Raw genomic sequence first — 13,504 nt, forward strand, 5'->3', positions numbered from 1 at the left:
ACATTTTATCTCCAGCTGTGATTTACAACACTCTTCACTACTTCACGTGTCCACAGATTCCCTGTTGTAATGCTTCTAGCGTTTAAAAATAACTGTTTTTATAAAGAGTATACTGTGTATTTTTCAGTTCTTCAGTGAAAATGATTGCTAATGAGCACGAGGTATGGTTAAAAACTGCAAAATGTTCAGCACATAGACCTTGTGCTAAGTCCTTGTCCTATTTGTTTTTTTGTCAAACTATTTCCAAAGTCAATACTGAACCTTCAAGCCCGACAGTTTTTGCTGATCATTGCGAATATAAGAGTTTTAACAGCAAAAAAGTTTAAGAAAAAAAGGCATCAGAAACATATTCAGACTATGGGCTTGAACTCGTATTGTTAGCCTCCTGTTTTTAACTCCATTTTCAGCGGTTACTGACAGCAGCCATGGTTGTATAATAGAAAAGAAAAAAAAAACTGGAAATGATGTGCTGAGCTTCAGCAATGGGGTGAAACTTCAAAAGAGGGATGTGAGTTATCCTGTATTTTCCTGCTGATCTGAGCTCACAGTTACATTGTCCCAATAAAAGCTTTTCAAAAACACCTAGATGGGATTCAAACTACTGTACAGGCTAATTGAGAGTATTTAAATATTACATGTGCTTCTGCTATTTACATCGTCAGGGTCAAATCACAGATGGAGGTGCACAGCTGAGTGTCACATATTCCCCAGAACAAAACATCACTCTACATACTCCGCTGTAAAAATTCAAACTTCCTGAAGACTCAGCTTGTGCCAGGCGGGGAAGCTACGGAGCTACGGTACAGTAGCTCTCCTACAAGACATGCATTTCGACATCCATTACAAAGAACTGTTCCCTATGTTATCTCCCACTGATGAAACCCGCACTGGCTAAAGCAACCCAATAAATACAAGTATGTGATGTTTAATTACATTGTTCTACACCTCATGAAGCACAGGGTTCACAGTGGTCTTTTTGTCAGACCTTTGTTGTTTGTAGCCAATTTTAGCAGTCAATTTGTACCAGTGAGCTTTGATGATCTTGGTTTCAGTTTGTTAGCATGCTACTAATGTACCGCCGAGGCTGTTGGGAATGTCATTAGCTCTGCAGGTCATTAACCAAATTGGGCAAACTGGGCCTGATGATGGAGCTAGATGAAAAAGTTAAGGAATCACCAAAGTGATTTCAGTTTATCCTGAGGGGAACACAGGTGTTTGTACTGAATTTCATTGCAATGCAACCAATAGTTGTTAACTTAAAACCACAAATGTCTACCTCATGGTGGCACTAGAGGGAAAGTCAGGGGATTGTCAACGTCGGGAGAATAATATCGTCTGGGAACCATAAATGAACAAACTTTCAAACCAATCCGTCTCTTAAGCGCGGAGATATTTCACTGGATAGGTGAATACTTTGACCTGCTAGTGGAAAAGTCAGGGAGTCACCAAAGTCAGCAGTCTTCCTCCTCAGGGGAACATAAATGTCTGTGCAGAATGTAGTGACAACTGGCTGCTGGAACAAAGTGGTGGAACAACTCACCGTCTTCTGTATGGCTAAAGATCTTCTGTATGGCTAAAGATCAACATATTTACCGATACATAGTCTGACTGGATCAGGAGACAAAAGATTCAAGCCCTCTGACATTCTATAAGATCTTCTGTATGACCGGGACAAAGTAGCGTAGCACTGTCTGGGCTTTAGTCTGCTGATCTGCTGAACCTCCTCTGTTCATTTGGTAATCCTGAGAGCTCTTTCCATGATCACGCTATCAAAGAGAGACCGTCTGTCTCCGCTCTGAAACGGGGATTAAAGCCTCCCCCCTTAATTCAGACGGCTCACTAACCACAGTGTACTCACCCCAACCACCAAATGAATGGATGTTCTCTGGAGACTAAGGAGTTGTGTGCTTAAAGACGAAGGAAGGTGAATGAAAGCTAATGAAGAGGAGACCGAAGAGAGGGTAAGAGTGACAAATAGACAAGACACAAACACTTTTTTGGGTTTTTTTTGGGTGTGTGGACCTCTACTTTTAAGATTCACTGTCATCATGAGTCTGAAGTTTATTAGGTATTTAACTGAACTAGCTACAGTCAGTTTGACAGCACAGCACACAGAAAACTAACACAGACATTCCCTAATCTGTCTGTGAAGCAGCTATTTTTACTCATTCATGTCCCGGCATCACTGCTATTGCCGCATGTAATACTGTTTCCTTTTGTGTTTTTGTTATGGGTGTGTCTTGAAGCCATATTTTAGTAGAAATACAGTATTAAGTATACAGCAGGGGAAATCAGTCAAATTCATACGATAAGTGAAACAGGTCCCTAGTAGGAGGAAGCCTGTGTTCACAAATACTTCGGTTAAAAAAAACCCTCCATACTTCTAGGGAGGTAAAAAAAAATTAAGAGAAATCTGTCTGCAGAGAGGCTGCTGACAGATTTAGGTTGTGATTAATCCGGAGATAAGAAAAGAAGGATGTTCGAGGCTCCTAAACAGCTTCCTGGTGGTTTAAAACCAGTTCTTTCTTAATTTGATGTAAGACCTGACACTTATCGACACTCGACCCTCTATTTTTGTTGTGCTTTTTAAAAATCTTTCCTTAATCTTGGAGAGGATCATAAGGCCCATTATATTGTCTATATAAAGCGTTTTTGTACAGTACAGACTTGGTCGGGGGTGATTCTTGTCCAAGATCATGGCAACGTGAAGGTTCATAGGTTTAGTCAGACTGGAAGACTGATCTGAGGTGCTGTAATTGTATCAAACACATGATCCGATATCTAACCTTTTGAATTACAGCTTAAACCAAATTGTATTTGCCCTTTTTTTTTCTGTGAGTTTCAACAGGTGAACAGGCGAATTTGAGCTCTGAACCCATATGTGGTGGGATTTCATTTGATGGTATTGGCGGTGAGATGCCATTAAAGCCTCCTAGTATCCAGAATCAGCTGCTACACTTAAATAGCAGGAGATTTACAGCATTTTCCTTGGCAAAACGATACATCTTACATATTTTCTTTAGGCCTACACGTGCAAAACAGTTGAGCAAAAATTAAAAACAAAACCTACAGCACTTACAAGGGCATCATCATCAGGGACATATATATTTAAAAAAAAAATGCAACTCCCCTACAGCTACGCAGGGACTGTCAGTAGGCTTCAACTAAGTACAGACATGATTACTTTAATGATCATTTTGAGCACAGACAGGACAAAAACTTAAAGTCTGCTCACTAATTCATCGGCACTGTTTGTGTTGACAAGACATCAGTCCGATATCTGGACATGTCCCGACAGTCCAGTAAGCCGCGGCGGTGCCACACAGCCTGTAATTCTTCAGGGTCACATTTTACCGGACTGTCGGGACTGAAGGCGGCTCATATAGCCAGCTATCATCAACATTACCTTTTGACTTAAAATAACCTTTTTGTCTACACTGTATTAACACATCATGCAGCACTAACTGAACCAAATACAACAAGTAACCACTGCCTACATAGAACATTTATTGCGGATGTACACGTTTACTGGGAAAAGGTGCAAATGCAAAGATCAATCTTGGGATCTTAAGAATTGATATTGGATCATTGAAATTAAAATTGCGATTAATCTGAAAATTAAATTTGTTTTATTTTTTTATCCAGCCGTAGAAGTCAGGCACAAAGATATCTGTGGGCCCAGAGCGTGAGGAAGGGCTGAAAAAAAAATTAACAATATCAAGTATGACATTTGCAAAGAGCTGGGGCATTAACAGATTAAACAACATTGCAGTTTGAGGGGAATGAGCAGGTGCTTGAGATGAGACTACAGCAGACACACTGAAATCACCAGATAGTAGGGGTGGAATAGGATGAGATCAAGCGGCTTATGAATAAATGTTTTGTTGAAGAAATGGGAAAAAAAAATCCAATAATGATGTATTGGCCTCTTTTTTTATATAATAAAATAAAATTTAAAAAAACAACATAAAATTGTCCTTTGATTTGGTCATTAAAGAACTGTGATCACAAAATGTACTGAATGGGATATTATACATTTGAAAAATAAACTTGTCAACTGAGTAATGGAGACTCTGTTTCCAAAGTTACCTCAGACATATCTTTGGCATTTCTGTACCGCAATTTCTGATGCAGGCCCAGGATCCCAAGGGGTCCGGGGGCCCCAAAAGACAGAGCCTTTGAATGGAGTGATTAAAAGTCAAAAGTATGGATGGGATTAATACTGAACATCTACACTACTTTAGGGTCAGATGTGGCTGTTATTTTTTAATATTTTTTTATTTTTTTAACCAGCATAATACAACTGCGTTGTGCATACTCGGACTACAGTAGACTACAGTAAGTCCACATTAAAATTAGTAAACCAGAGTAAGTTTGTTTGACAGCAAGTGTAGCACTGTTTAAAAAGTATTACCTGCATCACAGGTTTCCTTAGGTCGTTTTTTCTAGAATATTTAATATAGTGCCCTGTAATATGTTGTGTGTGTAACACTTGAGGAACGGAGTGTCAATGTCAATCTGCTGTGGCAGGAACAAGGACCAGAAGAAGCACCCTCTCTTCATCCCCAGTGTGCACGAAATACGGACACTTAGGTGAAGTTTTTTCAACCAACAGCAGCACTTTACAGTTATGGTTAAACTGGGAGATGTCACTGACCATGGGCCGTCCATGTTTTCAGATAAGTGTCTGGTTTCTACCGTCACCCCAAGAAAATGGTTATGACCAAAGTTTCGGTTGTGTTGCCAACAGCATTGAACAAAACATTTAATTCTCTTTTTAGAAACACTGTCCCCTTTTTCTCTGGATAATCCAAAAATAATCCAATAAAAAAAAAATCCTTCTGAAAAGTGTTTACAGTGTGTTTTGTTATTTATAAACAGTAACTGGGACACAGTTTCTGAAAAAAAAAAATTTTTTTTTTTTTTTTTCACTGCAATTTGGGTGAACCAACCCTTGAACTGGTACAATTTTTTTTTATTATGCATTAATTGTTAATATAATTAATACGCCCAATTGTGCACCTGTGATTGTAGACACTTTTCTGCATGGTTATTGCAAGGCATTCTGGTAAATGTAGGATATCACTATCTGAGTCTGAAGTACACTAAAAAGTCAATCAAACCATCTTATCACAAAATAAGTCCTGTACAATTATAAATAAATGAGATCTAACGGTACAATGTATCCACATATTAGGCATTGCCTTGAGTCACAGCATTTAAAGGACAAAATCCTATTCAAGTGGAAAATCTTTCTTTGGTTTTGACGATTAAGACGCTGTTTAATCCTGATATAAAGTCAAAGAGTTATTTGGTGCTGCCGACTTCACTGTGTGAAAGGTACATCACTTCACACCTCAAAACTGTCAATTTCATTCTTGGAAGTCTTTGAATAATAACATTTCGAAGGTCTGTGAACAGTACAGAGACTTTGAGCTGGCTGCTTTGACACTGGATTGAACTGAGAAGTTGCAGAGCCCTTCAAGGATAATGCTCTGTCACGGTCAATACTGTGCGCTGGATGACCTGTGTGTGAGTGAGTGTGTGTGTGTGTGTGTGTGTGTGTGTGTGTGTGTGTGTGTATTCTAGTAAGTGTGGTAAACGGAAATAGGGGAACAGAAAGACTTAAATTTCCCATCCACTCCTAATTTCACGCTGTGTCTTTGTTAAAAGACAAGACAAAGAGAATGGGTGATACTCACCAACCCTCACTCAAATACTCTCACAGACACACACACACACACACACACACACACACACAACCACGGAAAGACATGTACACGCACACACAAGCACACATACACCTACACACCTGAGTGTTTCGGTCCATTTCAGCTCCAGCTCCAAAGCCATCTTGTCCATCTTAAGTTTCTCTTCTTCTTTGGTGGTGATGAGTTTAGCTTCATGCTGACGCTTTTGGGTCTCCAACTCTCCCTGACAGACAGACAGACCTTGGTTTCAACGGAAAGTTTTAGTGTGCCATCATAGTCTAAATTTGGCTCAGAGGTTTTTCCGCCCTGACAAGAATCCAGCTCTGCAGGCGACTCGGAAAAGTTTGGGGATTTTCTGTAGCGTGAAAGACGTTCAAGTCCTTTTGGAGCGTCATTGCCATTAGCCAACTCAAATGCTGGCTGATGGCAATGTAAATCCAAAAACAACGGTTACACGGAAGCCCTGCCAAAAACTGTAAAATGAATGTTTTGGTTGTTGGCGTATCGGTCAAACTAAAAAAGCAAAGGGCAGACATCATCTTGGGCTCTGGGAACATGTGGTGGGCATTTTTTTTTCCTGACATTTTATAGACTGAATAAGTCATAAATGAACAGAGAAAGCGATCATGATTACTTTTTAATGTCAGATAATTCAGTGAAGCGATAATGACAATATGTTGAAAATCCCACTGATACAAGACACGGTTTGATTCAACCAAACGGGTTTGGGTTCAAGGTCAGGCATGTCGTTGTGAGGGTTAAGGTTAAACAAGCATACGTGTGTTTCTCTGTGTGTGTTTGTGTGTGCTGACCTGCAGTGCAGTCAGCAGGTTGCTGGTCTCTCTCAGCCGGGCCCTGGTAGCGTCCAGCTCCTCCAGCAGTTTGTCCTGTGCCTCCTTCAGTGTGGAGATCTGTCCCTCAGCTGCCCCCATGTCCTGCTCCCCCTGCTGCACCTGCTCCTGCAGCCGAGACACCTGCGGGGAGGTCAGACAGACAGACAGACACACAGAGTTGGGCAGAGAGAATAAACCATATCCACAACCTCTCCTCTATTACACTGCAGGCGGTATCTCAGTGTGGCAGCAACCCTGAATCTAAATCAGCATTTTATGCTCAGCGAGGTGGAATTTCCATCAAAAATGCATTAAATAACCATTTCTATATCTGATTCCTAAATGAGCTTTGTTCATGTACTTTTTGTTGACGTGGCAATATAGTTAGTTTTGCAACTCATTAGATATTCATTTACCTCTATGTTAAAATGACAGTACAACTCTGAAAATGTGTACATGGAGTGAAGAACAACAGCGACAACAAACTCATTGTTGCAGTGGGTTTATACACTGGGGAAAAAAAATGAAAACTCTGTATTCGCGACCAGGACAATCGATATCTGAATGAACCAGGGACTGTATCCCTTAAAAAAAACCTTTTTTTAATAAAGAATGAAGTCCCTTTTCCTTTCTTTTTGTTTTTCCCAACCATTCAATTCTATTGAATTCAATTCAATCCTATTCATTACTAATAACTAAATAAGCAGCCAATGAGTGCATTTGGCATTCTTTTAAATCACTTTTAAAAACATTTCTTATAACATTTGCTTACTAAAATTGGACTGAACTGTTCACGTACACTTACGGACAAATTCAAAACTAATATGAGACTTTGAGCTGAGGCTTTACAGGGATATTTTTGTAATCAATAGCATAATTAGAAACCTATAAGCCAATTAGGTCTTCTGCCACATCTGGGCTTTGAATAGCTATAACTCTTGGGCTCAGTTTGGATTTAGACACTTTATTTTCCTCAAACTTTAGGTACTTTTGTATATTTTAGTGTGTCCTTTAGGTAAGATGGGAGCTGCATACTTGGAAGTGACCCTGGCCCCATTTTTCAGCCGGTCATATGACTAGAATGTACTGTGTACTTCATCTTTCAAATGGTACACACTGCTCATTATTCAAGTCAGACATATTATTAAGGAGCTCAAGATTCAGACTCTGGTTTCTCTAATTTTTCCGGTCACTTTAACAACAAGAAGGTAAGAGTTGTGAATGATCAATCTCGCAATCTGTTTGCCGCCACTGTTCTTTCAGTTATATAACATGATCTTCCTCAGCAGATGATCAAAGGTCAAGGATAAACTTTGAAACTCAACTTTTAAGCCAACATAGAAAATATGTTACACAATAGATATATATCGATATATAGATATGCAAATATCTAAAAATCCATATCAGATTAAAAATCCATCTGTTGATGAGGATCATTTGATGAGATTGAAAGCTCCAGACCAGCTTCTAAATTGACCTTGGGGTGATCATTCTTCTTGTCAACCGTTCTTTCCAAGGTCAAGGGTAAAAAATTGCACAGCCAGGTCCCAGCAAATTTAATTCGACAGAGCAATGCTTCGATCTAACAGAGATCTTTGTCAGACGCTCAGACAGATATATTTCTGAATGTATAATTTATAAGGAAGCGACCAAAGACAGTTTATAACGGTTTGAAACATGCGACTGTTTGTAACTTTCAAGATATGTCAATGCTTTTACTGATTTGACGTGAATGCACAAATTAAAAGTTCCGGCTCTCCTACCTCCTCATTGGCTGCAGTGAGTTTGGAGGTCAGCTCCTCCCTCAGCTCGTCCAGCTGCTGCCTGAGGAGCGTCTTTTGCTCCTCCAGTGAGAGCCGCTCCCTCTCAAACTGCTGCTCCAGCTCCTGTGGGAACCGGGAACCCAAATCAATGTCAAAACAAGTGAGCAGTCACAGCCAAAGGGCATCAACGAGGAGCTTCGGTGCCTAGATCAGTAATTCACATACAAGCGAAAAAGTTCATGTCCCCAACCAGTAAAGCTTTGCATGAGTTATTGGAGGCCTAGGAACATTTCATTAGTGTTCACGGTGTTTCACATCTACAAAGATTCTCAGTCATCCAGGTAACAGAATATCTGAAAGAGACAAGTTTCATAATTCTGATAAAACACTGATGTGGCAAAAATGTCATCAAGGCCAAACAGCAAGTCGGTTTTCCTTTGACCTACTACACAACCCAGCAGAGGGGTGTAACATAATTCTTTCGTAAATTTTGTTCAACTCAAAGTCAGTACCAAGTCTTGCAAGCCGAAGGCAAACAACTCTAAGAGCCTAAAGCCATGCTGGCCGCTCTGTGAAGCCGTGAAGTCTCGAGAAAGAGACTGAAGACGGACATCAACTCTGACAGCAGTCTCGCACTTCTCCAAGCACAACTCAAATCCCTAATGCAGTATTTCCTCAGTCGTGGCGCAAATCCAGATTCTCTCTCCTCTCTTCACTGCATTCATCTGTACACATTTCTAAAAATACTTGAAACAATTTCATTGTCCTTGACAGGGAGGAGAAAAAGAGCTCTTGCAAGTTTATCATGTCTGCTTATGAATGGGGAATGATTTCTGTTATACTTTACAATGATTGCTGCTTTCCAAGGACAATTAGAGCTGAGGGAAATTGTTTTAATGTCAAATGAAATTTGCCACCATTATTCATTACACAGGAGGATGGAGCTTGTAATGCCTTAAAAAACTATTCAGTGTATTGACTACTGCGACACAGTTCCACAAAAATGAATGAGACTTCACAGAAATTGATCTGAATGGAAGAAAGAGTGAAAAATCACATTAATTCATGACATTTTGTATTTCACCCGCTGCTTAGGGGGTCAAAGAGTTAGAAAAGTTTCTTTGTCGGTGGAATTAGAATTGTTAGAACTGTTAGCTTTCCTTCGCTAAAACGAGTGATTACCGTCTGACACAAATATGCATATGTAAAGACGGTTTGAACAATCTCAAGACCATGCTAAAATGCCAGTCCGTGATTCTTTGCACCAACTTATACCAAAGAACTTAAAACTTTTCAAACACTCACACGTCAAGTCCGCTCCTGCTTTCCCACCCTACCTTCTCCCGGTGGTTGCTTGCATCAGGTTCAATGTCCTGATGCAACACTAAAAAAAAAAAGCCAAGAATGGGCCAGTATCTGCCGATTCGCCACAATAAATCTCCACGCTACAGCGAGATCTCTCAGATCCACGGTTAGCCTGGAGCCTCCTTCTCCCACAGGCCCCTGCAAAGACTTTACTCAAGACTACTGCTTGCTCATAAATCAAATGGTGAAATGAGTTTTGGGCATAAATCAGGACCTGAATAACAAATTATCTTCAAACAGTCTACTATTTCTACATGTTGCTTAGTCTCTTCTAGGAATAATTACCAACTCAGTGAATTGTTGTACTCGCTAAGTTAACTTTTTGCTACTTTAAGTGCAATCTCTACAGTCCCTAATCTATGGTAATTTAAAGTGATTAAAGCTTAATCACTTTGCAGTTGCGGTTGTGTCCACCTGGTTAGTTAAAGTGCAATATTCTCTCCTTTTAGCTGAGTTTTGGTCTCCATTAACTCCTGAGGGGGGGCACCTGGCCCTTTCTCTGCCAAATTCCTCACACTTACTTTCTGTGTCTGATGTTAGGTGTTTGGCAGGTAGTGTACGGTGGGTATATGAGAGGTGTTCTGGAAACAGCTGCCTGCTGCCACTGGAAACAACGCTAATGAGAGTGGTGAGAGTCAGCCAAAATAGTTGTGGGCCATAAAACCGAAACAATGAGCTGAAAGAGCCGAGAGGAGCTGTGGAGTTGAGGGATAATTCTCTGTGGGTTTATCACTATGGGCAACACCTTTCACTTTACACAGTCTTTTAAACCATTGATAAATATAAAAATATCGATTAGTTCAACTTTAAACACTGCGTTCCACATTTTCTACAATAAATAAAGTATTGTGAGTAAGTAAAGTATGAGAGAACTTTCTAAATCCAAGCAACGCACTCTTTATTTAATAGAGATAACCTTGTCAATTTTGTTTTGATCCGCTAATGACTGGGATGATGTTAGAGCTACCAAAAGTCTATCTAGTTGTCTTAACCGTAAATACTAAAAATTGTAAGTGGCTCTTCCAGATGTAAATGGTCGCGGAGGGCCCAAGAGTCCAGCTTTCATTTAAAAGCTTGACATGCTTGGCGTTCTCATTAAAAATGTACATATTATGTGTATTATCCTTTAAATTTTCATTCGACAAGGTAGGCTACTTTTAGCAAGATTTCTTGCCAGTGTTCACCCTGAAACATCAGAAAATGTGAATTTTGCAAGTTCTCAACAATGTTGAGTCCCTCCACTATCACAAGTGTACTTTTACGTAAAAATGTCTTTGCCATGCACCCCACCAGACACTCAAATCCCAACTATGAAATACAATGAATCAATTAATACATCATATTTTTCTCAATACGTGAAAAATGTTATTTGTGGAAATCTTTATCGTCAACGTGAGGTGACTTCCTTCAGTCTGATGATGTCAGGGACACGACAGAAGGAATCCTCTGGTCATTGTTGGTCAATCGCTCCAACATGACACATCAGGAGACCGAGGTACAGCCGACCTATTCATTTAAATTCCAAACCCCAGCCTTCTCACAGACAAGTGTCATTATCATTTAATGTGATGAACGAATAGAGTTGATGAAAGAAAAGACAATTAACTAGACGTGACGAAACTCGGATCGGACAAAAGAATCAGGTGAAGAAGAATAGAGGGACGAAGACTCATTCCGTCTCGATTGTCTAACTCGGGATTTTGCAGAAAAGATGTTAAAACAGATGACGCAAGCAGCAGTGAGTGAATGAGATGTGAATGAGTGCTACTACTCGCCCTCACCCGCCGCCCTCCAGCCACTCATTTCAATTGGGACATTTCTGCACCAACACTGACGGCATAATCATGAACAGGGGTGAACAATGGCCAATTATAGACCAGGAATTTTGCATATGGAACGCATATCTAATAACTATGGAAATGCGTATCTCTTTTCTCTTAATGTAGCTGTCAGCTCCGATCAGGTCTACTGTGGAATATCATTTAAAACAAGTCCTCATTATGCAACTATGATGCAAGAGAATCCTTGATCATTAGCTTTCACATGGCTGTGTGTGACTGTGGAGATTAGGCATCATCACAAGGCTATTTCAGGCTGATGGAACCGTACGCCTCAGCTGCAGTCAAATTAGTGGTAGGCTGTGGTTTGGAACAGCTAGACCTCAGGCTCATTAAACTGGTCCCAGGGCCCGGTTTGTAATCCCGGGGGGGCAATTTCAGTGTCTCATATCAGATACAAAGTCGTCATGATACTGGAATTTGGGGACTTTGTGCTATTTGAATATGGGGCAGAAGAATAAGCAGACAATTTCTGTCGAGCTGAGGTCGCATTGGTGCAGGTTATTTTGTTGGAGCTATTGTGGTGACTGTTACCAATATCCTATAGTAGACCTATATTAGCCTGTATTCATATATGTTATAGTAGGATCTCTTGTATTTTTGTTTGATAACACCCTGATACATGCTAGTATATATATATATATATATTCAACGTACATGTAAAGTTACTTTGTGGAGTTTGACCACTAGTCGTGCTATGGAGTGATGTTTGTGTGGGTCCCTATTTTTCTTTCAATTATGCATACTGTATGTATCCTCACGCACAACATGTGGTAAACAGCATACATATTCCTGCCGACATTCTCACGCTGTTCCACAGCGAGTTGGTGGCGGTTAACGTGCCAACAAAGCTCAGCAAGTCTCCCAAAAAAAGAAGGCAGGTAGGAGGGAGACAGACATGGATGTGAACAACAAAGGTTTCAAAATAAATTATGAGGAAATGCACTCACCAAGTTTGTTAGAACCTCAAAGATACACACAACGCGTTTTGGTGAATAACAGAGATCGTAAACATAACTGTTTAAAGGAAATTTCCACAGGGTATTTTTAAATGTAGTCAAATTTTTTGACTTATGGATTTTGTAGTGTTTCCAACAACTTAAGTTGCTTATGTGCTCACTCAATTCTATGTTTGCTACGTTATGTGTACATTTTGATGTTGTACGCTGCGATGTTGTTGGCTTGGACAACATAATATTGAGAGATCTTTTTAATATACTGTCCCACCTTGTTTACACATATAAAGACACTCAAAAACTCACAATGTAATGAAATCTAATACAACAGCAAAAACTACAGTCTGAAAATGACTAGAAACCTCTGACATAGTGTCAACAATTAAAAATGATGCTACATAATACAGTGTAGTAGGTTCTGCAAGGCTCGATTGGGAATTGAGGCAACACAGTGTTCAAGGGTTTCTGTTCTGGTCTAGGTCCTCTTTAGGATTTGTCTCTTTATGAAATCATCAAAGCCTTCTTGAATTTCTAGGTTTTCCAGTTCCTGTTCAAAAAAGAAGGTTGAAATGTTCCCGATCACAGGACTGATAATGGGATGAATCGGGTGTTTTTCTTTGAAGGACCTGCAAAAAATTCACATTGTGCTCATAAATTGATTTTGTTGAACTCGTTTTAGCTGAGGAGGAAGGATAAACGTCATTGTTTCCCAAACAGAAACTCACATGTTCTTCCCAAGAGCAAAACAAGGTAATGGAGTAAAAATATATACCATAGAATATGCAGTAGACAAGCAGCGTAAAAGCGCCATCTAAGAAGTTGATGTATACTGTATGTGAGCTTAAGCCCGGTTAGGGCCGACACACTGTGCTAAGTAAGTAGCAGTGAAATATTTATGCTGGAAGTTTTAGAGACACACACACGCTGACTGCCAGAGTCACGTCCCTTGGCCAATGCTCACATCCATCTCTTTCTCCATCACAACTTTTTCTCCTAATTTTGATTAATTTACTCACTTTAAACTCTCCAGTTGCAGTT

The 13,504-nt window shown here is 39.9% G+C and overlaps 1 protein-coding gene across 3 annotated transcripts in view; it reads right to left on the bottom strand.

Annotated features, from left to right (window-relative positions):
• fam184ab (family with sequence similarity 184 member Ab) overlaps positions 1-13,504 on the bottom strand; it is a 126,343-nt gene that overhangs the window by 43,969 nt on the left and 68,870 nt on the right. For all 3 annotated transcript variants that reach the window (XM_040126120.1, XM_040126122.1, XM_040126121.1), the window contains exons 10-12: positions 8,308-8,430; positions 6,524-6,685; positions 5,813-5,934 (exon numbers count right to left, since the gene is read on the bottom strand). In XM_040126120.1, coding sequence (XP_039982054.1) covers positions 5,813-5,934; positions 6,524-6,685; positions 8,308-8,430 — 407 coding nt within the window. The remainder of the gene's footprint in view (positions 1-5,812; positions 5,935-6,523; positions 6,686-8,307; positions 8,431-13,504) is intronic.

The sequence above is a fragment of the Xiphias gladius genome, chromosome 4 (genome assembly GCF_016859285.1).
Source record: "Xiphias gladius isolate SHS-SW01 ecotype Sanya breed wild chromosome 4, ASM1685928v1, whole genome shotgun sequence".
Lineage (NCBI taxonomy): Eukaryota > Metazoa > Chordata > Actinopteri > Istiophoriformes > Xiphiidae > Xiphias > Xiphias gladius.